At 30.1% G+C, this 27,119-nt stretch overlaps 1 protein-coding gene across 2 annotated transcripts in view; it reads left to right on the top strand.

Moving 5' to 3' along the window:
• The window catches only part of LOC118179400 (laminin subunit alpha lam-3-like), a 258,439-nt gene that overhangs the window by 68,133 nt on the left and 163,187 nt on the right, over nucleotides 1-27,119 (top strand). For both annotated transcript variants that reach the window (XM_085825564.1, XM_085825563.1), the window contains exons 3-9: nucleotides 1,912-2,098; nucleotides 5,056-5,298; nucleotides 5,929-5,988; nucleotides 6,413-6,529; nucleotides 9,709-9,798; nucleotides 17,492-17,609; nucleotides 26,203-26,321. In XM_085825564.1, the coding sequence (XP_085681690.1) occupies nucleotides 1,912-2,098; nucleotides 5,056-5,298; nucleotides 5,929-5,988; nucleotides 6,413-6,529; nucleotides 9,709-9,798; nucleotides 17,492-17,609; nucleotides 26,203-26,321 (934 nt within the window). The remainder of the gene's footprint in view (nucleotides 1-1,911; nucleotides 2,099-5,055; nucleotides 5,299-5,928; nucleotides 5,989-6,412; nucleotides 6,530-9,708; nucleotides 9,799-17,491; nucleotides 17,610-26,202; nucleotides 26,322-27,119) is intronic.

Below are 27,119 nucleotides of genomic sequence, written 5' to 3'. Positions count from 1 at the left end.
AAGCAAAATAAAATCATACAACCTTTAATTTTTTTATATGAAAGTAATAAAAACAAGAGATATAAACATTACAAATTCATAGAATCCAATTTTTTTCATCCGTCTCCTTCAGAAGTTTGTCTACTTTCTCCTGTCTTTATAAATTTGTTAATTTCAATTTCTATTAGTTTTGTTTCTAAGCAGTAAGTCTAAAAATTATCAAGGTTATTTTTCATATTACACATTTGGAAGTTTACACCTGTAAACACTTATTTAGAAATGTTCCCTTTTTCAAAATGGGGCATAAATGTTTGACTTCAAGTATTTTCTTTTCTTTACATATACAATAATTTAAGTAATTTTTATTTTCTTTTTATATGACTTTCTTGAAAACATTATTACATAGTTATTTTTCAGTCTTTGAACTTTCCAGATTCTATCATGTATTCGAAATCTCTAATATAATCTCTTCGTAAGAAATTTATAAACCTACCAACCATTCAAGAGTTGACAACATTTTTGGAACAAGGCAGCAAGACATATTTTCTTGATTATATTCATAAAATTTTGTGTCAGCTTATATCTGGATTCTTTTCCTCATTTTAGGCTTCTGTGATGGGGTTGAACACAAATTAAACACACATATTACATGTATACTATAAAGATATTGGGACAACTATTATTACTCATATGTATTTATGACTTGAAAGTTTAAAATTTAATTGGTATCCAAGTTTAGTTGATTTAAGAGTATTATTTTTTTCTTTGATTATGCATTTTAATACCATATATAAAGTACATTATGTGTTTTAATCAATTTTGCAATCATTAGCATTATTCCTAATTAAAAATCATTGCCTAAATTTTATATTATCAAATTTCATCATAAAATAGTAAATAATTAGGAATTTAATGATAAACACTAAAAAATAAAGATTGAGTATTTCTTAGAATTTAGAAGATAAATAAAATAACAATACAAACACATCAATGCTTGATTAATCTTTGTTAAAATATCAATAAACTGTGCTGGAAATGTGTGAAATATGCAATCAAATAATGTGTAAAATAAATAAAATAATATATGAAATATGCAATAAAATAAAATATAGGTTTCCTGGCACAAAATACATATATATTATTGCAAACTATTAAATATAATTTATAAATTGCCCAATCTAAAATTTTTATTAAATTTTAATATATATGATTGTTGAATTTTGCTGGAAAATTGGCGATAAATTGTATGCTAATATTATTCACCGAAAATTTCTGTTAACCAATTAAGCATATCTTATGGAAACATATCTTATTTTTGTTAAAGGCTCATTTGTAGTTGAATTGATATGATCATTGAACAGTCTGATGTGGAGTCAAATTCTGATGAATATTCTGGCCTTAGGTATTTACATGTTTTTCCATGTATAGTATAAATATGAGCTAGTTTGCCTTAAGAATTCCTGCACAAAAGCATTTTCCTTTAGGCAGCTAGTTCTTGTTTACTTTGCCATAATAGAAAGCAAACAAACTTATGTCAAAATATTTATGTCAAACTTATGTCAAAATAAAAAGTCGAGAATATTAACACTAGCTATTTTGAATTTAAAATAACACAAATTTTTCGCTGAAAATGTGTAGCAACATATACAAAAATAGTATATAAAAACATATATTGTTGAAAGAAAAGAAAATTTTTAAGTAAGAAAATATTAAAATCATATGTGCTGTCATTATTCCTATGCACACACATTGTTATAAAGATTGAAGATCGATAAAAACCAGCTGGATTTTTTAATAAGACTGAATTGTATATTTAACTTTAATTTTTATGTTGAATTATTATGTTGCATTTTTCTGCTGCATGAAAATTACTTTATATGAATGTACATTACATGATATGATTATCTAAATGGAATTGTATATCCATTATAGAGAAAATGTTAACACTAAACGTAGTAAAGAATCTCAAGAACAGTGTGGAGTATGTGATGCAAGAAGTTCTGACAAAAAGCATCCGATTGAAAATGCAATTGATGGAACTAATCGTTGGTGGCAGAGCCCTACTCTTCAAAATGGGAAACAGTATGAATGGATTACCATCACATTAGATTTAAAACAAGTAATACTGAAATTTTTTGTGTTTAATTTTTCTTACATACTTATTCATCAAATAATAACTTTATTGCTTGATAACTTACTGTTTGATTTGTAAAAACATGAAATGATTAAGGAATTAGGAGAGAATATATTTGCATTAACAAGGGATTTAGTAAATTCTCATTTTATCTGTTATACAACTGACAATAAATGTACAGTCAAAATAAATTTTAAGGCTAAAACAAAGCTGTTAATTAAAGAATAATTTATTAATCCAAAATATAAAAGCAATATTAATTTTACAATAGGTATATTTCATTAGTATGACTTAGTTTTAATTATTTTTTTCATTTATCATATATTACAGTTGATTGGATTTAAATCTGGAATCTCAGCTGCTACATACTTAGATGCACTTGATTCCATTACTGAAATTTGATAAAAATTTTCTAAAATTCATCTTTTCTTAATTTAATAAAATTTGTCTTTTAATTACCATTGCAGTATTTTCTGATTATTTGGACTTGCAATGAAAAGCTGCAAATAAGGATTGGTAATTCTGATACTAAACAGTATGGGAATACAAATATGCATGTGCAGTTTCATAGTTTTCAGCAAAAACTTGGGCTTAATTTTCTGCATGCATACATATGGTCAAGGCCGATCCTTGTGTGAAGCAGGACAGTGCAAGGTATGTGGGCAGCCAAATTTAAGGGCAGTGAAATGATTCTAAATCAAATTATATTTCTGTAAAAAGGGCAGTCAGTTTCGATTTGCACATGAGCAGCCAACAGTCTGCGATCGGTACTGGATATTGTTCACTTAAAGCCATATGTGCCCTTTTTTCCCCTTCTCATTTTAGCATTTTATTGCTGAAGTTGTGCATGATGCCATGTGTTTTCTTAGCAAGAAAACAGATTGCTGTGTATGTGGGGAAAATAACAGGGTGAAAAAACAAAAAGGGTGCATGTCTTGTATGGAAAAAGAAGGTAAAAAATAGGTGGCACTGGATGCATTATTGAAATAGGCATAGAAAATACAAAAATTTCTCTACAAAATCTGCTACGTTTGTAATGTTTTTGGTAGGGGTGCAAATAAACAGAAAAGAGCAAGATTATAATACTGTATGATTCAATAAATTGCAACAGATTACAATTTAAACAATGATTAAAAAAATTGGTTTATAAAATGATAAGAAAACACAGATAACATTAATTCCAGACCAAATTGTAAATGAATTGATATCCATACAGCATTAAAGTGAGGTTAAATAATTTATTCCAACTTTATATGAATATAAGCTATTTAAGCTTTGTAAGGGTATGTTTCAGGGAGGATATTTAATCTTACTGGGTATGTTTTCAGGGAGGATATTTAAAGAAAAATTGTCACCGATTTGTAGTACACATGGAAGAAATCATGAAAAGCTTATTTAGTACCAAGAAACAAAAACAGGATTGATTATTTATATTCAGTGTGTTTAACATTTAAGTGCTGTTCCAGAACTTTGATGATCAGAAAGTTTAGCAAAAGGTTGTCATGCTTCTAGATATTAATGATCAGTCTTGAAACTGGTATCGTATTATCAGTTATACCTTGATATTATAATAATATTTCTTAGGATACAAATTAACGCAAGAAGTAAAATAAGGTAATCATGAACAATGTCTCATTTTTATTCAGGCCCACCAGCGGCCGAGCGGTAAAGTTGCTGAACACTGGTAGTTCGGTCCGAGGTTCGAATCCCGTGAACGGGCTGGCTGCATGGGCGTTTTCGTGGTTTTCCCCATGTGTAACGTGTATACGAGCCAGTTTCCCTTAGAAAGTCCTCCACGAAAGGCATCCCTCCCTTTAGGCAGATAGTCCTCGAGGCTTTGCCATAATCACACACACACACACACATTTTTATTCAATAATGTCTCATTTTTAGATTGAGTTTATACTCCCTGCTGCAATTATGTTCCCCTTATACTTGCAGCATTGATGTGTTAGAAGATATATCAGTTGTCCTTTGAAGGTGACATATAGCCACTGACTAAAATTATATTACATTTCTTTAATACTAATTGCATTTGAACTGCATCAAATTATGAATTAAAACTCATCATGAAAACTGAAATAATTAAAAGATTTCTCAAAGTATTTATAGCAATGAACTTGACAAAACATAAAAAGATTTCAACTACAGAACATGCAGTGGTACATACTGAAAGAAAATGGTCCTTGTGTGTACTGTCAACAAGTATTGATTTGTGGGCACACTTTTAAAATATGAAAATGACAATCTGTAATTTATGCTCCGTAATAGTAAACGTATATACAATTTAATATTCAAAATGTAAAAAGTGGATTGTCTATAATATGATAAGATTTTTGTTATGATGCATAGTTGTAATAGTTATATAATAAAGGGAATGTTTAAATGTTGCTTTAAAAATGTGAGGTCAGCATAACTTTTTAAATACTATACTTTTTTGTCCATTTGCCTCTGAATGCATCGTTACTGACCCTTAGACTTGTAACACTTCCTAGAGCTCTTCAGCAGTGACACTGGAAAACTGTGGTAAAAAGGATTTCCATTTTTCACTGAATTCTGAAATCTGGCATGCCTAAAATTATCTAATTGATGGTGATTTCTCCTTATGACATTAAATAAGAGCTTTTTCAATTAAATTGTTGACCAATAAAGAGTTAATTTTGGCAATAATGTGTAAAACTTTTGCCATGATTATCCCAGTGAGGATATCAAAATGTGAAATTAAAATAATTTGATAAAAATAAACTAAACTTTAATTTGTATAAAACTCTGTATTTTATATAGATTTGAACAAAGAAAGACTTCTTGCTCAGTATTTAATATTTGTTATCAGTATTAAAAATGACTCTGTTGTATTTCTTTGAGAGCATCATTAAATGCATTTTAATAGGACTTTCTCAGTTAGTATCATTGTCACATTAATTAAATTCAAAATTATGCAGGTTTATCAGATAACCTACATCATAGTAAAAGCTGCTATATCTCCACGACCTGGCAATTGGATATTAGAGAGATCATTAGATGGCATCATATACAAACCATGGCAGTATTATGCTTTGACCGATAGTGAATGCTGGGAATCCTATGGCATAAGACCTACTGTTGGAAAACCACATTATAGAACTGATGATGAAGTTATATGTACATCATATTACTCTAAATTGAATCCACTGGAAAATGGTGAAGTATGGAGTCAATTAAATTATTATTTTTTAATAACTGGTGTAAATATTATTTTAAGTTCATAAATTTTGAGCACTTTATTTTTTATTACTGAAATATATTTGATAAAGCTGAAGAAGTTTGTTAAACATAAATTTAATGCTTATCTTCCAAAGCAATTTTATGGTTTTGATTTATTTTACAACAGTAATTTATTTAATAATTTAACCCTCTGAGTAGCATGACCAGCTTTATCGTAGCATGAGTTTTTCATCAGTTTGGTATATATTGGCTTAGAAAGTAAGGAAGCAAAATATCTTAAACTATAAGATATAAATTATAATGTAAATGTCAACTTGATAAATGTAATTTTATGAAAATAGAGACTAAAGTTATTATAAAATTTAGCTAATAAATGCTATTTAATAGAGGTCTTCATGACAGAACCAAAAACTTGTACCATTCAGAGGGTTAATAATGGTGTAATTCTATTCTGTGGCATTAAATATCCTGTGATTTAAGATGCTGATACACTTTAATTTTTCCTCCCCCCCCTTTTTAATTTTTTTATTGTTGTTTTTATGTGTGTATTGCTTTGTTGAATTCTCCTAAGAATTTGATATTACTGTAGAATTTATTTGTTTGTCTTACAGATTCATACATCTTTGGTTAATGGAAAACCAGGTGTGGATGGTCCTAGTATGAAACTTATGGTAAAATTTTTATTTCTTACAAGATATTTGGTTACTGCTTTTAATTGTATATTCGTTTTAGTTTGGAAATTTTTGTATTATTTGTTATATTTTCTGAAAATTTTATATTTGTTTTATTTTATTTATTTTTTGTTTATTATTTTGAATGTTATATTTGTATTATTTTTCATTTATTTTAAATTATGCTTATTTAAAGCATAATTTAAAATAAATGAAAGTTGAAAATAGTTACATTTGCATTTTGCTATTTTTTTTCATTCATGGCACATATTTGAATATTCTTTATCATAACACGATGACAACAACAACTGTTTTTATCAGGTTATTAAATATTTGCTGTACATGTTTAAATATCATTAAATTTTTTATGATCATTTAGCAATATGAACTGATTTTTATTTCTGTTTGAATGATGTCTTTTTAGGACTTCACCAAAGCTAGATATGTGAGATTGAGACTTCAGAAAATTCGTACTCTGCATGCAGATTTAATGAGTATGAAAACTGACCCTGAAAGCATAGATAAATCTGTCACCAGAAGAGTAATTTTAAAATTATTTTTTATTTTATTTTAATCAATTTTTTTTTTTTATAATTACAAATATGTCCAGAGTCTTTCATTCATTAAGTGTTACCTGAAAATGCTTCTGCTGCATTTTTGATGACACAGAATATTAACATAGTTTCATTATGTAGGCATAATATATACAGCACAAAGTCTGAGATCTGGACCCATCGAGACTTTGGCGATTTTGGATATTAAATCATTCTCTGTATTGTTTCAATCTAGTAAGATCACATGCAGAAATTATAAAATCAAAAATCTGAAATAGGGGTTTATGAAATGATGAAGCATCTATAACGTTAAGGGAATCAAAATTTACAAAAAAAGGCTCAATATTTATTTGTTTGCTTTATTGAACACTTCTTTGAATGTAAATTGTTCAAACTGCTTCATTTTTTGTACTTACACTTTCTCTTTAATTCTGTAGACAGACATAGTTTCTTATTCAGTTACAAAGTTCTATTGTTTGTCTTGTAACGGCCATATCAAGAATTCAAACTAAACTATCAATCAAAATTTTTTCATTCTCAACAACCTCTCTATCACTTTCTTCACTACTGGCAGCGATATTTTATGGATTTAGAATCATACTACAGATTTCGCCATCTGTTAGTTGATTGATGGTTGGGGCTTTATAATCACAATGAAAAACTTCTCTTAAATCATCATTTATTACCACTTCACATTTTTCACAAATTTCATTAATTGGAAAACTTTGCTTTTTGTTTGCAATGCCTAAAAACCTTCAAATTTGAGTTAATCACCATAAAGCATAGCTAGCATCTGCTGTACACTACTGGGTATGTATCATGAAACTGGTGACAAAAGGTATTTTATTTCGCTAAATTTTGTCTTGCTTCTGAAAAATTAAAGCCTGAGTTATTTATTATATTAGTTATTTATTATACTAACACTATTTCCTACGCATGTTTAAGGCTTAGCTGAGTCCTGAATAAATACATTTCCACATATGCTTAAGGCTTATTCAGGGCCTTATTGTAATTAGGATGGAAAAATCTAAATCATCCTACTTTGAAAAGCAAATTGTAGTGTTATTTAAACTGTTTAAACCACAAAATGCTGTTATTCATGGTAGAGCATCTTTGCAACATACCTGGTGCGATATTTTCTTATTCTCCGATGGCAGATTTCCAAAGACACGGAATTACAAAGCTGTATATTGCTCATCCTAAATCAATCTCATTTTCCATATGTGATGACTGTTTACTTATGTATTATCTGTGAAATGTTGCCATGTACATGTATAGGTACATTTACAGTTTTTCTCTTATTTGATTCTATGACAACCTATTGTTTTGCGAAAAATTATTTGCCTTTACATAATAATCTTAAGCTGCAAAGTGAATTCATTCTTGTTCTTGTTTGACTTGTCTACATATATTTAGTTTGTAATCAGATAATCAGAAAGAAATCCCCCAAAATAATTGCATGTTGTGAAGTAATCATTCTAAAATAATATCATTCAGTGTGCATACAATTGTTATAACTGCTGAGCTTATAATGAGCTTTATAATATGAAAGAAAGATAGATAGCAGCAGATACATTTTTGGATGAAACTGAGCTTTGATTTTTATAGAAAGTCAGCTTCAGTTAATTTAATGGATGAAGAGAATTATTGATTGGTTAAAAGTATTGTCATATGATATCATCATCATTTTTATAATGAATATAAATTAATCTAGTCATCAATATAATGGGAGAAATTATTTTCATCCACACCAAAAATGTGCTTATTTTACTTGAAAAGCTAAATGGTAGGATACATTATCCTTTAATACTTATTATACTTTACTCTGTTATTTTTATGCAGTGAAATTTTAAGCATTATTTTCTTTCATACTAGGCTTATTAGTTTTCTTACATAATTTATTATTATTGTTATTTAACAATATATCTGGTTATAATGAAAGTTTTCCACCAAAAAACATTCTTAATAAAATTAGAATAATAAAAATAAAATGAAGGAGTTCATTTACTGTGGGTAGTAATCACCACCCAAATTTATGACTCTCTGCCAAAATTTTGGTAGTTTTTCAAAGCTTTTGGCCAAGAAACTTGGTGGCTGTGAGTCCAAAAAAGTACAAATTTCCAAAAAAGATCCAGAATTTTGTCTTTGCATTGATATTCGAGCAGATTAGTGCAGGCCCGGACATATCTGTGGTTATCTGCATAAGTCACCTCGTACTGCTCCCAGAGATTGAATTTTGATTTGTCAAGTTTATGTGATGCATAGCATGACTAATGGACATTAAACTAATGCCTAACTTCTTAGCAACCTCATTAGTAGTTGTGTACTGATCCTTTTCACAAGTTCTCACAGGCAGGCCTCATAAGCATCAGTAGGCTGGCCAGAGCACTCTGCTTCTTGAATGTCATAGTCCTTGTTTTTGAACTTTTGGTATCAAACCTTCACAGTGTCAAATTATAATTTCATACACCTTGTACTTAATGATAATAGTATTTTTTTTACAAATTTCACAATACAGTGTTCTAAAGCAAGTATCTTTCTTTCAAATGCCAAAAATCGTTTGACAAAATATGACTAAACACGCCAATGTGAACTGTTTGCACAGATGATATTTGGGGTGCTGGGAAACTTTCTTTAAAACCTGATATTAATAATATATTGTTAAAATAATATATAAAAAAAGAACGTTTCTTTGTTTTCTTAGTTATTATTTTACTGTTATTTTCTGTGTTTATTTAATTTTTTTATAACTTCTTTTTTTTAAACTTCTTCTTTCAAATATGAAATGCAAATACATAATTTTGCTTAAAACTGTAAGTTTTTAGAAAAAATTCACATGATTCTTCTTAATTTTTAACCTATTAAATGAACAATTTTAAATGTCAGTAATTGAAGTGTATGTTGATACCTATGTGTGGATAAGCTTAAAAAATTTTCAAGCTCTAAGTATGTTTTAATTTTTTTCTGCTATTGCATTGAAAAGTCTCTGACATGTTTTGTTATGATGGATTAAAAGAGAGCAAATAATATAATTTAATTCCATGTTTATAGAAGACTATTGCAAAAGTATTGATTGCTAAATGAAAGCATTGAGTTGATTTATTTTATAAAAAATGAGTTAATATTATAATTATTGAATTAACTTATTAATTAATTTCCTCTTTAGTATTTTTACTCCATTAAAGACATTTCTGTTGGGGGCCAGTGTGCTTGCTCTGGACATGCAGCTAGTTGTGAAACTGATCAGAAAACTGGAGTATGCATTTTAAATCTTTTTTTAAATTATTGTTATAATCATCAAAACAGGTATTAGAACTGTAAGTAATAGAATTCGACATTTTTATAGAATCAAGACTATTGCAGTGTAATATGTCTCAATGTCATTGATTCTGATATTTATTTTTAACCCTCTTAATTACTTTGTAGTGCTTACTGGGCCAAAAAAGGTTTCTTGTAATTTATCCTTTTAAATTTAAAAAAAAAAAAAAAAAAATTTTTTTTTTTGGACTTTATTGCATTTTCAGCTTTGTGCAGTTTAATAAAACAGCTTTTAAAAAGTATTTTCCTGCTGAAACAAATATGTACTTTCTAATACCTCTTAAAATTGGACTTGCAGGAATTTTGAATATATATGGACAGATCTGTGTGATATTTCATATGTACATGTTTATATCATTAAATATATAAACAAGAACTAGTTTTATGTGTCATTTAAAAGAGGAAATTGTCACTTTTGATTTAATATATATATTATTCTGCAATGTATTTAACTAAAAATAGTTTGATATTTTTTACAGCCAGTTTTGCTTTCTGCTGATGGTTTGTGGTAGTAATTCTTCCATCATTCCATAATAAAGAAACATAATTTTTTTTGACATGGTCAGTGCAAAATCATCTCTAATACCTAGTTAATCCAACTCTGTGAAGCAAGTTAAAAGAATTGTACAACTGTGCAGCTTCATCTCAATGATTGACACAACATTGGAGCTTACTGCGGGTGTATTATTATCAATTTCAACAATTTAGTGATATCTGCTTGGCATGGATTGCATGCATGTGTTTCTTTGCACATGATTTCCCTGTTGGAAAACCATTAGATGCCTGTGTCTACAATCAGCTTATTAATGCAGCCACTGGCACGACAACTAGCAGCAGGTCATTTTCCTTGATAAATCTCAATTTAGTTGGAATATAATGATGGTCAACTATGAGTTAGACAATAAAGAAGTGAATGTTTTTTCTGAAGTACGTTATTTAATTTCATTCTTCATAATTTCATTCTGAATGATTAATAAGCAGGATGTCAGGGGCATCATCGAGTGCAATGCGCAATCTCATCTGATAAGAATTATGAAAGTATTCTTGCTAACCAGGGCTGTGGAGTCAGGTAGATTTTTGGGTAAGAGGAGTCGGAGAAGTCACTAAAAAACACGTCGACTCAAACTCCAGTTTTTGTTGAACAGTTTAAATTTAAAATGAAGTTAAAGTGAATTGAAAAAAAAATAATGACAAACTGAGTTAAACTAGTTTCTATTTTATTGACATGTTAGTAAATAAATATAAGGGAGCAGGATGGATATGATATTTGCCATTATTGATTAAACTGATTTATTTAGTTACTAATCTCATTGGTGAATTTAGGCAAGCAGCTTAGAACTCCCAAAATTGATGCCATTCATAGGAAGCGAGCAGGAAAAGGAGCAATGCAATGGAGAAGTACATATTTGATGATATAGTGGTTGTTAGGATTAAGAACTTTTTCAAAAAATGTAAATAACCCTAATATTTTGCTAACAAAAAGACTGTGGAATGATCCTTTCAGAACTGGAAACCCTTCTTTCAACACTATATATAGCCACAAAAAAAGCTGCAATCTGAAGAATTAACAGGAGACAAGAATGTTAGAAGATGTAAATAACCCTAATGTTTCACTAACAGAAAGACAGTGAAATGATCTTGCAGAATTGGAAACTTTTCTTTCTATACCATATATAGCCACCAAAAAGCTACAATCTGAAGAATTAACAAGAGGTAAGACTGGAAGAATGTGATGTTTGTTCTTCCTGAAATAGAGGGTTTATTGCAGAAGGAATCATTCCTTCAATGAAGAAAAGAGAAACTAGTTTGCTAGACAATAAGATTGGGCTAGGTTCAATATATGTAGATCCAAAATGCTGAATTTTGTTGGATGACAAACAAATTAAAAAGGCAAAGAAGGCCATATGTGAACTTTCATTAAGAATGAAATTATTATCAGAACAACTGGAGTATTCAAATCAGAACAATCAAACTGCAGATATTGCAACTGAGTCTCTATCATCCTCTTCCACTGATGAATTAGATTTTGAGAAATATTTGGATAATATTGAAAAGGCTAAGGCAAAGCGAATGAAAACAAATAACCAAGAGCCTTTAGATATAAAAATACAAACAAGATTTGTACATGGCCTTTGAAGAAATATATAAATATGATTGCTCTTGCAAGACACCTCTTTTAGAACTTATAAAAATCTATCCTGAAAAGTTAAAAGAAGAAGCCCTAACAGTAACAGCTCTTTTTTCTACTCAAGTCATTGTGGAAAGACTTCTTAGATCTGAAGTTTATCAAATCGAATCTATGGTCCTCTAACAAAGAGGATCTTGCCGAAGTTTTACTGTTTCTTAGAAATTACTAATGCCAGTTTTTCCATTTCATAATAAATGCTTAATTAATATAAAAAAAATTTGCTATGCATCAATTTTTTTCTGTAGCATCTATTACTTTTTTATATTAAAAAATAAGCTATACCCATCTGTATATGTTTACATATATATGAAGGATTCAAAGTCGAAGTCAGAGTCAGAGTTGGAATCGTTAAAATGCCAGTAGTCGGAGTCAGTCATTTTCCCTACTGATTCCACAGCCCTGTTGCTAACAACCGCTACATCAGGGAAGATGCGAAGCTTGAAGTCATACTCTTCATTCAACACATTCTTGGCGGTATATTTCAACAGAGCTGCACTAATGTTGTTAGAAATATTTAAGACTTCTTAGAATGCTGGGTAATTCTTCTTTCTTAGCTTTTCTGTTAACCAAGCAGATACTGAGCATATCTGAGATTTTGTGGGTGGGAACCTTGCTCATGGCACTTGTCCCACAACTAATATGAATCAATTTTAGGCTCAGATAGAAGCAACATGGAATCTTATTCCTCTGGTACACATTCAAAACCTGTTTGTTTACAATGGCATGATGAGTGCAAGTTCTTCTTTTAGCGCAGGGTAACTTTACCCAATATTGATTTTTAGCATTTGATATTCCTTCTGTAAATTTAATAAATTTTATTTGGCATTACAAATCATATCTATCATAGTAAAGTGCATTAAATTCTGGTGGTTGCTTCATGGTGTTGCAGGTTTCACAAACAATTATGATGTGACATCTTCATGTATATTGTAACAATTTTGTTGCATTTATATTGCTTAATTATACATGCACTGATTCTTGGTTGTTCTTTCATTATGATCAGCTAACATCATTTGAAACATTTAATTAGAACACCATTTGAAACATTTAATTAGTAAAACTTTTAATAAATAATATATTTTTGCATTTGTAAATATTGATTTAATTGTATAGAATTAAAAAAGTATTTAAAATTAATTATTGCACTAGTATAAATTACTTTTATTGCATTTGAATTTTTTTTTAATATGTTATCCATTTAATTTATTAGCCCAAAGGGGCTTTGTCCCTGAGGGACTATTGTTTCGTTTTGTGATTTTGCATCTAATCACTCTGAAAGTCCCTTTCACTTTTCAAACTGTTGCCACCAAATATTGCCCTGTATTATATTTGAAGAAATTAAATAATGAAGAATTTGCATAAATGTATGTATGTTTCGTGCATTGTGATGAAACAACGGTATCTAGAGCCATCCAATTTTGAATGACGTAATTCTCCTACGAATATGGGCAGGTGGAAGCCCAAATTTGAAATTTGGAATTTGTTTTATTATTGATTTCATATTTTGTAAAACTTTAATGAATTTTTGTTTAACAAACTCAACGATTTAAAAGCGAGCAATGGCAACACACTAGGCAAGAAAAAAACCTTTTTATCTCCAGCGCGTCGAACTGTGTATCCAAAATTCTAAAGATATGCTCATTTTAAAATTATTTTGTGACGTTGCTGTTGAACTGAATTTTATGGTTTAGGTGCAAAGAAAATGATATTTAATAAATAAAGGTAACACACAAAAATGTTAACAAAATGCCCATTTGAAAGTAATTTAAAATCTGAAACCTTTCAGATTTTTTTTAATGATTTCACTTGAAAAATTATTAATTATATTTTATACTCTTTTGTTCTATTTCTTGCATTACCAAAATGGTAAGAAAACACATCAAAGCTCTTTACTGTGTTTAAGAATTTAAAAGACTCTGGAAACAAAAACAACCCCCAAGCTTCTAAATTTAAGTATCAAAAGGGAAGATTTTAGTAACATTTAAAAAAAAAAAATAATGCATTAGTGAAATGTTTATAGAAAGTGTAAGTAACATAATTAGCATTCACATAACAATGATATTTATCATTATTGTACATGAATAGGGAAAGCATCAGAATGCTGTTCTAAAAATTAAAGAGTTTCCTTAAGGTTTTGACATGGTTAATTTCACATTATCTATTTTTGTTTTATTATCATCCTCAACATCTCTATAATTTTTATTTTTCTCAAAATCTATGGTGCATGTGATTTCTTTGCCACTTGAAACTTGATTTGCTGTTTTCTGAATTTAAAATACTATATTGAGGGATGTCTTTGCATTATTTTAGTCTTTGAAACATGCCTGTGAAATCATTGTTAACTGGTGTCTGATTATTTGCATTGCTTTCATCTTCAAGGCATGTAAACCGTGTTTTTTACTTTAGCACACATTAAGAAGGTCATTAAATGACTCATCACTGATAAGAATGATCAAAAGATAAATCGCTGATAAGAAAATTCACAAATATTACTAACTTTTGTTTACCCTTTCTAATATTACAATATTTGCCCTCTGATTTCTTTAAAGTGATTGCTGACTCAGTTAATAAAGACCTTGATTCTTGATCAATAGAGGCTCAGTTTATGTAGAGGTTATAATGTAAATAATTATATGTTTGAAAAATGTACTCAAAGATATTATTTTCTTAATAAGGCTTTGTAGAAACCTGAAACCTGGTCATTCTTGTCATGTGCAAATTTTCCCCTATAACAATTAAAGCTTAAGTAATTATTGTTCCTGAATTATATTTAATTTGTTCTTGTTTTGCAAGTTAAGTAATCGTGTGGTTTATCAGAATGGTGAACTGATTTAATACACAAATTGATATATTGATGCATAAAAGCTAAATGAATATGTGCATGTGCAGTATGTTCCTAATTTTATTATAAAAAATAGTGTTTTTTAATGTCTTTAAAACATAAATCACTAACTATGAAGCCAAATTAATTTATTATTGAAATAAGCCACTCACCACAATTACTCAACATCATTTTACTTTTATTTGCCATTGTAACAATGTTTTTTAAAAGTAATTTTTTATGTAAAATAATGATAATAATAATAATAAGTAAACAGTAATGTGTATTTATTATTTAAAAAGTTAAATTCCGTTTTAGTTTTAACATTTTAAGCATAAAATTTTTTATTTTTGTAGATAATTTTGAACCAGATGGATTAGTCTGAGGAAATATTCAGTCAACATCACAAAAATCCACAACAAAACTAGAAATGCTAAACATTTACTTACAAAATATATGGGCATCTGAATGACCATTGTAATTAATTGTTTATGAAATAATAGTTAAAAAATATGACATTAATTTATGCCAAAGATTACACACAGTAAAATTGTGGTGCAAGACATTATATCGTGCTCCTTAAAACAAAGGCATTGATGAATCAAATAGTTATGTAGTTCCAAAATTGTCCTTTACCATCTTTTGTTTTGCAAATATTTATATATGGTATTAAGCTATTATAGTTAAAAAGTAATAGTTGTATTTTTTGGTAATAAACTAAAGTTGTGTATTATACATGTGTTATTTACTTACTGTACTATACATTTGTTATTTATTTTGTACTCTAAAATTTTAAAACAAAAGAGGTGCATTACATAATTTTAACTTTTTGTTCACAAAATTAACGGTTATTATATATGCAGGTTTTTATTTCTAAAGTATTTTAAATAATTCTTAATTTTTATTATAATTTTATTATTTTATAATCCTGCCAGGAAAAATTCTGAAAAATTGTTCATAAGGCATGTACAGCAAAATATATAACATGCTTCTGATGTAAAAATTAGTAAATACTACTCTTTGATTATCATGCACAAATATGAGCTCTTTTCTGCAAAGTCATCACCAAATTTCTTATTAAAGTGAATGTTACCAAATATAGTAGCCACCAATATAATATAATTTTCTTCTTTTTTAATAAATGTTATTATAGTTTTGAACATAGTTGAAAGGTTAGTTACTTTTTGGTTATATTTAGAAGAATTTTCTTGTTTGGTTAATATTTTAATCGTATAGGATTTGATTCTAATTTAACAGAATTGTTGAAGCACATTTTCTTGGAGAAAAGTTAAAGCTTATTTTTCTTGCTCAATAAATGTTAAATTTCATAAGAAATTTGAGATTTACTGGGACAAAATAAGCTTTATCTTTTCTCTATAAAAATCATATTTGAGTCATAGATTTTTGGAAATAATTATGATATAAAGCTGTTGGGGGGGGGAGGGTAGAGAATTTTTTTTTCTCATGCAGAATTAAGTACAACAAACTAAATTATGAAAATTAATTTTAAAGCAGTTACACTCAAAATTTTGCTCACAAGGAAACACCTATGACCTTTTAAGATTTAAATTGTATTTCAAAAATACTGCATACTGCATACTTATTTTTGAAATTTTTTGTACAATTTTCATGTACAATTTCATGTGCTGTACCTTAAATTCTCATATTTGGCCTCAAGTCTTGGAAAGATATCAATAACAAACTTTAATAAATTAATTTATTTTCAACTGCCATCGAAGCTTTTATTCTTCTTTGTCTGTGCTTTTCTTGGCTAGGTTGCTGTAGCCAAATATTTATTGATGAATATAATCAGAGATTATACCTGATTGTATTCGTCAATTAGGGGATCACTGGGGGGATCAACTAAAATGGTGGCACTGAAAAATAAGTGCTAACATTTAAAATTTAAAACAAAGATTTAAAACAAAGTATAATTTTTAAAAAATTAACAGATATTTTTCACAGTAAATTTTAAACAAATTAAAATTGCATAAAACTGATGATCTTTTAAGTGATAGTTGCCCAATATTAGATTTTTCCTTTCCTTTAATTAAAATTTTTTCCTTTAATTAAATTTTTTTTTCAAATTAAAATTTTTTATAATTCAGCTTCAGTATAATAGTGTATAAGTTTGCTTGGAACTGTCAAAAAGAATATTTTATTAGCACACTACTATTTTGCTAAATTCAATATTTTAATTGTTAATAATGAGGTCATTTTAATTATTTTTGAAGTAAAATATAACCTTATACTGGAAAGAAAAATAATTTAAAGTATTTGTTGTACCTTAAGGTATTTGTTGTAATTTAAGGTATTTGTAAGATATTTGCTTTAATTACATTTGTACATAATGTAATTAAAGCAATTTAAATGGGAATTTAATTTTTTAAAAATAATTTTTGTCTTATGTTCTGTCTTGTCTCTGTTTTTACACACTTTTTCTAACTGTAACCAAAAGTGTTGAACATTACTAAAAAGATTTAAAATATCTTCTTAAACTTCTGTTGATTGTACAGTTATTTTATCTGACTAAGTATGAATAATTGAGAATTTAAAGTGTACTTATTGTCAGTTGGACTTCTGTTGTAATAAAAATTACATATATGATATATTTTTATCCAGAAGTTACAATGTAAATGTGAGCATAATACTTGTGGAGAGAATTGTGACAGATGCTGTCCTTTATACAATCAGAAGGCTTGGAATCATGGTACTAGTGATGATGCTCAGATATGTGAAAGTAAGCAATATAACTGTAATTATATAAAACTTATATAATATAAATATTAATAGAATATAAGTAAATATATTAAATATAATATTCAAAAATCTTCAAATGCAGTATTTTTTCATTTCTTGTGTGTGTATATCTCTTTCTCTATCATTTTTTTTTTAAAGTATTTATGTATATTTTTAAGGAGGAGAGAATTTTGAAAAATCAAGCTAAATCCATCAGTAAACTTAAAATCAACTTCTGAGTTCTGAAGCTCTAAAAATTTATAAAATTTTGGCTGCTTTAAGTTGTAGATTAGAAAAGTAGTGCTATAAGGTATTTTTGAGTGTGGTCAGCACACTCAGCGCGTATTCGACAGGTCCAGGGTTTGAGTCCTGGTGAGGGCATTGCTCATTTTTCACATTTCCTGCATTAAAATATCGTTTCTACAGTGCAAGCTTGTAAAATTTCACGTTTTCATGTTGTTTTGCCACATCAAGGTCTTAGTTGTTTTAAGAAAAAAAGATTTAGTGAGAATATAATTTCACATGAATTACAATTTTTTCACTTAAAAAACCTGACGAAAATAAACAAATAAAATAAAAATAAAAAATAAATGTAAATGTAAATATTTCATTCCATCTTCTGATATTGTTCTTTATTTACCTCACCATAAAATTAATTAACCTTTTGAGGCTGGGGCTTTGGTAGCAGTAAAAGCAACAAAAGGACGGGGAATCTTGAACCGAATGCTTTTCCCCATTTAAGAAATCACCTTTTATTTGCAACAAAGATTCTTGTGTGTAGTTTAATGGATTCTCAGAGGGGTGCATCTATGTTGCAAAAGGAAGACCTCTGAAAGAGATAAGTGGTTAAAACCCAGGGATGTCAAATTTGACATTTCACCCCACTTTTCAGTCTGGAAAATGGAGGATTCATCCCACCTTCTCATATTGTTCTTTCTTTACTTCACCATAAAATTAATGTTTTGTAATCATTCTGTTGTATTTTTAAAGAAATAATACACCAAATATAAAGAATAGAACAAGTACAATTAAAACTGTGAGTAACCACTGGCAGAGAGAGAGAGAAATAGGGATGAGATTAAGGTATTGTATAGAAAGCTAAGACTGGCACTAGAGCTGATACAACCTGTTGCTGTGTCAGGCAGCGGGATTTAAAGTGGCAAATTTTTTCAAATTTAGGGAGGCATTAGGTAGAATTATTTACAAGCCACGGATATTACACCAGGTGGCAAAATATGAAGTGCCAGTCCTGTAGAAGGCAGACAAAAAAAGAAAGTGAATATTATGTGCTTATATTTTGTTTTTTATTGTAAATAAATAAAGTTAAAAAGGAAAAAAGTTGGGAAGGCTGTCTTATTCAGAAAACTGAAAGTGCTAAGATCTACAATCATAACAATACATAATTAATTTTATTCTTTGATATTGTAAGTGGATGCAGATTTTTATATTCCATAGGCTGTTTGTCCACTTTAGTTAAGAATGTGTTCAAGAAAATAGTATGGATAAGAGAAATGATACTTTGACAGCATGACTATATTATGTTACTTCACAAAAATGACATTTCAGCTAATATTTTATAATTATATGTATAATAACAAAGGTATTGCTTTATAATTAAGCATTCTTTATTCAAATCTGAATCTAAAACCCTTAAATATATATATATATATAATATTATGCCATATAGAATATTAATTTAAGTAAAGAATGCATTAAAAAAGGTGTTTTTTTAAAGTTAAAAACAGTAATCATAATTTTCTTTGGGAAAATGTGAAAAAGTGCTTTTCTGAAATAGTGAGTACTTTTTCTTAGATCTAGTTTAATGTAAGAAATGATCACAAAGTTGCTAGTTGTCAAAACTTGTCCTAATATCTGAAGTGAGGAAACACTCATTAAAAAACCGAATAACCTGTTACAAATTTGGAGCCAAATTTTATTTGTGAATAAATATTTATTTTCATTAAAATCTTCAGGAAGATATCCAGTGACAAATATAATGTCTGAGTTTGGTATCAGATTTTGGTTTCTGTTTATGTGTATTTAAGATATTCCTTTATTGGTTCCTCATGGATATGAAAAAGAATAATAACATTCCAGTGAATATTTGTCTGTTTACTGCAACTTTGTATGAAGCTGCAAAACACTTATGAAATTGAAAGAAATAGCTGCGAAGAAGCAAATAGAACAATAATATAAGTGCATTCATCAGAAAACAACTACATTTATACATTGTTCTATCATCTACTGAAATATTTATTAGAAGCTTATGCCTATCAAAACCACAATGACAAGTTATTGTCAGCAAAATCAAAGCAGATGAAAGTATTGTTATGGATTTGGTATTTAAATAGCTAATGTTAGTTGAATTATAAATTAAATAGTTTTTATTCCCCGTGCAGTGGAGTGCGTGATGAATATTAAAGGAAAGCTAAGCCAAAAAAAATGGAAAATACAAGAGCGCCTGCATTTAACATTAAATAAATATCTCATTTTGATTTAGAGAAAGTTCCAGAAAATTCTCGCGCACAATTTAATATCTTATAAAAGGAGGAAAACCTCTCAGTTCGTATTTAGTTTAGTTAGTTTGTTGTTGTTCTAAGAGTTTGTTTAAAAAACTGCTCTTGTTGACTGTAGCGAATTCGCGGATTAGCTTTCTCTAGCTGTTTTGAATTAAGTTCTCTTGAACGTTTGAGTAGTTAAAAGATAACTACTGTGAGATATTGTAATACTGCACAAAGATTTTAGGAAATTTAAGCATATTTGTTGTGATAATAATAAATTTTCGTTCATTTTTCATCGGACTTGTGCATTCATTTCATAACGAACCCGTATGCACGCAACAAATTTTGTGTCAGAAGTGGGATTTGAGTGCCAATTACTAGAGTGATGGAAGAACAGTTGAGGCAGTTCATCAGTGCTTTTGCTGCATTCCAAGAAAAGATGGAAGCTGGCCAAGCATCATTTAAAGAAGAGATGAAAGACTCTGTTAAAGAAGAGATTAAATCCATTAAAGAGGAGATGCAAACCAGTCAGGAAAAGATAGAAGCAGGACAACAAAAGATTGAAACAAGTCAAGAAGAGATGAAAAGAGAAATTACTTGCATAATAGAAAATAAATTTGAAGCTATGGAAGGCAGAATTGACACAGTTGAAAATAAAGTTGGACTAATTGAAGAAAAAGTTTTTTTCGTAAAAGATCAAATTGAAGATTGAGTTTCTTCATTGAAAGAAGAAATAGAAGAAAGAGTTTCTTCTGTAAAAGAACATATAGAAGAGAGAGTTTCTGCTGTGGAGGAACGAATTGAAGGAAGAGTTTGTGCCGTCCAACACCAAATCGAACAACAAATTGATGATAGGGTTTCTGCAGTAGCCAAAGAAGTGGATATTTTAAAGAAATTCGGGGCAATGGGAGGAAACAATATTGATGGTTTAAAATTTTTACACATGCCTGCTCGTCCTTCTCTGAAGTTATCTACATATGATGGGAAGACCTCTTGGCACGTGTATAAATCACAGTTTTCTATAGTGGCGGAAGCGAATGGATGGGATTCCCAAGCTAAAGCCTGTCATCTCACTGCTTTTTTGAGAGCAGACACAGTTGATATCCTTCAGACTCTTCCCGAAAACAAAAGGTTAGATTTCGAAGCTCTGTCCGGTGCGTTAGAGCTGCTCTTTGGGGGAAGTGTTTAAAAGACTACAGCAGGCTCCAATTAAAATCTTGTCAACAGAAGCCTGCCGAAACACTTCAGGAGCTCGCCACGGATGTTGAAAGGCTGTCTCATCTCGCCTTTTCGGAATGCCTGACAGAAACAAGGGAAATCCTGTCCTTGCAATACTTCATCGACGGCATCAGGGATTCTGAAATACAGAAAGCTCTGCGAATGGCAGATATGAAAGACATAAAAAGTGCTCTGTTGTACGCCATGAAATTCGAGGAAGCTCAGCAAGCAACTTGTAGACATGGCTACCCAGTCAGAGCTGTGCGAGTCCACGAGCCAGTGGATCAATTGATGGCTCGTTTAGATGATTTAGCCAGAGAAGTCAATGCTTTGATACGGAGTAGGAGTGAGAACAAAGTGGCTCTAAGGTGTTGGAAATGTGGTTTTGAAGGGCACATACGACAGCACTGCAGAACACCCCAGGGCACGGATAATAAAATGGTTGATTTGACAAGACCAGTGAATGTCTTGAGACGGAATACTGGTGAGAAGAAACCAACCCTAAAGTGTTGGAACTGTGGTGTTGAAGGCCACATACGAAGGAACTGAAGAACACCCCAAAGCACAGAAAATAAGAGAGCAGCTTAAACAGACAATTAAATGCCATGAGACGGAAAAGGACTGACAAGAAACTAAAGTGCTGGAACTGTGGAGCTGAAGGCCATGTACGAAAAAATTGCAGAACACCCCAGGGTACGAAAATTGAGACCATTTCTCAGCAACGGCACAGGAAACATATTAATGACCATATTGAGGAATGGAGGTTGCCAGATAATGAAAAACCTTGTTTTAAAGCGCTCACGATTTCTACAGAGAATGGCAACAGTAACGGACTGTCCATCAATGGGCATATTGATGGAGTTCCTTGCAATATGATCATTGACACAGGATCTAATGTTACCATCATTCGGTGAGATTTAGCTGAACAGTTTAAAGGTAAACTTATTTGGATGCCATCCTGTGTTACCCTTCAGACTGCGTCTGGTGATAAGATCGACATAGCTGGGAAGTTAAACAGGAACATCACGGTTGGAAGTGCCGCCTACCATCACACAGCATACGTGGCAGATATTGCAGATCTATGCATTCTCGCATTGGACTTTTTAAGGAAATACAATTTTTCCTTAGACTTTAAAAACAACAAATTGCTTTCAGCATCTGAGGACATGACTATCCATCCTCAGAGAGGATCTTCACCTGTAAACGCCGACATCTTGTCTGAAAGACCCTGCTCAGAAAGCTGCCAAGATCATACTAGAGTCGGAGAGAAACACCAAATTACTGGCTATCCTCCATCCCAGATGCTCTTCGCTCAAGACCTTCGTCTGTCTTGTGACCGCCTGTTTGGTCGCCCTACGGATGCGCCTTCATCGCCTGAGGAACACATTCAAGATGTCCAGGCCCGGTTTGAAGTGATGCACCGTTCTGCATGAAAGCGAATCAATTTGGCGACAGAGAAAGTGAAGACCAGATACAACACGAGAGCTACTGGACATAGATTCAACCAGAGTCATAGCTAGGTTTTCAGCGCCCAGGGATAACTGAAGATTTCGTGCCCCCGACTGCTTGCCAAGGATGGAAAACATTTAATTCTAAAATGTCGTAACATCAGTTTGGTGCCCCTTGGATTCTGCGTCCGGGGACAGATGCCACCCCTTGCCCCCCTCTAGCTACGCCCCTGGATTCAACAAAGGAGACAAGGTGGGGTTGTGGAACCCAATTCGGCGAAAAGGAGTCAGGCCTAAATTAAAGTCACCTTGGGATGGTCCCCACACAGTCCTAAACAGGCTGAATGACGTCGTGGTTCGGATCCGTCGAACTCTAAACCTAAAGTCGTTCATTACGACAGGTTAGCTCATTACTATGGCCATAGTATGTAATGTAAATAATTGTAAATAGTGTAAGACCATGGTCCTTTTTGTTTCTAAATGTGTAGTATTTGATTTGTATTTTGCATTTAATTTGTATTTAGTATTCGATTGCATTTATTGTTCATTTATTTATTTATTTATTATTTTTTTATTATTATTGTAATGTAATGCTTATTATTGCATTTATGCCACAGTTGTAAGCTTGGCTTCCTGTCCAGGGATTGTAGTGCCCGGGACATGCAGTCCTTGGGAAGGGGGCAGTGTTATGAATTTGGTATTTAAATAGCTAATGTTAGTTGAATTATTAATTAAATTGTTTTATTCCCCATGCAGTGTAGCGCGTGATGAATATTAAAGGAAAGCTAAGCCAAAAAATGGAAAATACAAGAGCGCCTGCATTTAACATTAAATAAGTATCTCTTTTTGATTTCGAGAAAGTTCCAGAAAATTCTCGCATGCGATTTAAAATCTTATAAAAGGAGGAAAACCTCTCACTTTGTATTTATTTTAGTTAGTTTGTTGTTGTTCTAAGAGTTTGTTTAGAAAACTGCTCTTGTTGACTGTAGCGAATTCGTGGATCAGCTTTCTCTAGCTGTTTTGAATTAAGGTCTTGAACGTTTGAGTAGTTAAACGATAACTACTGTGAAATATTGTAATACTGCATGAATATTTTAGGAAATTTAAGCATATTTGTTGTGATAATAATAAATTTTTGTTCATTTTTCATCGGATTTGTGCATTCATTTCGTAACGAACTCATACACACACAACAGTATATTTATGTGCCAAGCAGAAGGCATTTGAGGAGATGTCTCAATCTTGTGCCAGAGTTTTCAGATATTGACTGCATGTTAAACGATTGCTAATTGGTTTACTTTAATTATATTTTATTTGAATTAATTTTTGATGCAGAAACAATGGGTTCATATTAAATTGAACATCTCAGTTAATAGCTCACATAGCCAGACTTTTAATCAGCTATTGTTAGGAATGGCCAATTATCAATCCATATGTGAGTAACGATATGTTGCATACCAAGGAAAATAAGCAAAAATATTTCTATCTTGTACAACTTGCATTTAAATTTAAATGAATTAATTGATTAATTTAAATGTATATGCAAAAGAGAATGAAAAGTTATTTTTGGGAATAGTAGCATTTTAAATTACAACAAAATGTGTGATTAGTTTCAGATTAAATTAAAAAAAGTCCGGCTAATCTTTGGAATATGGTAACAGGCAGTTTGGCAATAGTTTGGTAAGGTGATAAAGGTTACTAGCTAGGACTTTAGCAGTGTACATGGATAAAGTTAAGAGTGTGTGCAATGCCACTTTTGTGCAATTCTGGGATGTTTTTTTAAGTGAAAATAGGTCAACGTGTACATGGATGATACCATGTATGTGCAATTCTTAAAAACGTGACAAGCAGTGGACGATTCTGCACTTTCTCCCAATTTTGCACCTAATCCTTGTCATGATTAAGCACTTTTGTTCCATAAAAGTTCTAGCATAAGTGTAATTCGGCTAGCAGATTGTTGGAAAAAAATGTTGAGGGGGGGAAAGCCTTTACTTCATGAAAACAAAATGGCGTCCAGACAAAAACTAGCAGGTTGCTGTAGCTGGTTGTGTTGGTCTCCAAATTTTCGACAAAAAACCGCCAAGTTACCATAATACAAAGATTAACCAAAAATCCTATAAAAACATAGATGTTAACTGGATATTTCAGAATATAATGGATCTTACTTCAAAAAAGCATCCTTTTTTTTAAGGAAATTTATTGCAAATTGTAATTAAATGAAGAAGCCTTTTTTCCCAGGAACTTATAAAACTTGGAATATCATTGAATTATGCTAATAATTTGTAACACAATTATATAGAGTATATATTTATTTTGTTTTACCAGACAATGCAAAAAAGTTTTCATACTCTTATTTTTAAATATTTTTAAAAAATTTTTTTTTAAGGTAATCAAAATATTGTTTGTTATGATGGTTGTAAGCAGAGAAGAAATCCTTCATGTTTAGCATTAACAAATTGATGCATTACTTATCATTATTAAACTTTCATGTTGCAGTATTTTTTGATTTCAAATGAAATTAGTAGAATTTGGTAATTTTATCAAAATTTTGATATAAATTAACCAAACTTTTATTTTAGTTTAAGCACATCATTTTATATATGGTCATTCTACAGCTCAGAATTTTGTTTTCCTATATTTTGAATGTAAAATTTTTGGAAATAATGCTATTTGTTTAAAAATATTATATAAATTTAAGCATTTTTAAACAATTAAAACCAGCTTTAAAGACTAAAAAGAGTTTCAGATAAAAACAATACCTGAAAATCAACTCTCCCATTACCTAAAGTCAGACACGAAGTCTTCGTTGTACTAGTCTGATATGTTAACCAGTGTATTGTAAAATTACATTTGAGAAATTTTCTTAATGCTTTACATTCTTCATACCTAAAGAATGATTAGGGGAAAGAGGAACTTAGTTGAACAACTAGTTCAGTAGATAATTACCAGTGACAAATATTTAAAGTCTCGGAGAAGTTAAAGGAATTGTAAGTATTTAAAAATAAACTGTGTCTTCATTTGAAATTGAACATAGAATCTTCATTATGCTGTACTAACCACTGTATCACAAGTGAACATAAAAGGAAAGTTTTAATTCCATATGAAGTAATTAATTTTTATTATGTTACACAAATCGTAGTTCTTTCTCATACAATTAATGATTATTTAATTTTTTTCTTGCTTCTCCTCTTCAAGGAAGAATATTAAAAAGTAATGTAATGTAAACTTTTCTTTAATTTTTGCAATATCTTTTGAAAACAGTAAGACTTGGAAATTCATTTCATATTTATTGTTATTATTAAAATTTGGCAACCTTTTCATAATCTGGCCAAAATCTGGCTATTGTATTTTCTACGTACATGTGTTTCTGAAGATAATATATTAAGAAATTATTAAATGGCAATAATTATACAGATTTCTTTTCCAGAATGTGAATGCTATGGTCATGCAGATGAGTGTCATTATGATCAAATTGTTGCTGATAAAAAGCTTAGTATTAATACTAAAGGCAAATATGAAGGTGGAGGAGTATGTGTTAGATGTAAAGTAAGTTTTAACAGTTTATGGTCGGAATTTATATTTTAAATTTGATATATATTGTTAATGCATATTTATTTCCATGCAAAATGAGAGATATTAATAGATGACACCATTTGACACATCAGATTATTGGTATATCTCTACAGACATGATAGGTTATAGCTTCATTTGATAAACATTCTTTGTATCTAAAAGAAAGAATTAACATGAAGTGTTTCAAATGTTAATTTGTGTAAAATGTAAATTATTCTGAGTGGCTGAGTGGTAATAAAAGCATGTAGTATCAGTGTTATTATTTTAATTCAATTTAACATAAATTACAGTCAAAAGTCTTTAATTCGGACACCCATAATCCGGACCTCAAAGCTAAAAACTTTCTGCGCATGCGCTGCGTTGACACATGTGCTCAGGCGTTTACGCGTGTGCGTAAGACCTCTTACGACTGCGCATTTGGGTGTGCGCAAGCGCAGAATACGTTTTCGCGTGCGCGTTTTATGTATAACGGACGGTATAATCTAAAATTATCTAATTATCTATTTCAGTTAATGTTGATGATTGCGTTGTTTATCATATTTTTTTAAATCATATTTTCCTATCCAGTTGATCAGGACTTTACAAAAAATATGGTTCAAGCAGTGTAATGATTTAATCAAATAGTGGTTTATTGAAGGTTGACTGTAAAATATTTAGCAAAAATAAACCAGTTAAGATTTCTGAGTACTTTATGTGCCCATGACAATATTTTGACTAGATAAAAATCACATTAGGCTAAATTTTGTATTGTAATTTATTATTTGCATGACT

This window comes from Stegodyphus dumicola, chromosome 10, assembly GCF_044657685.1.
Source record: "Stegodyphus dumicola isolate Sdum_Otavi_A_Nest chromosome 10, ASM4465768v1".
In the NCBI taxonomy this organism is placed as follows: Eukaryota; Metazoa; Arthropoda; class Arachnida; order Araneae; family Eresidae; genus Stegodyphus; species Stegodyphus dumicola.
The sequence above is the reverse complement of the archived record's forward strand: the minus strand, read 5'-3'. Positions and strand labels throughout refer to the sequence as shown.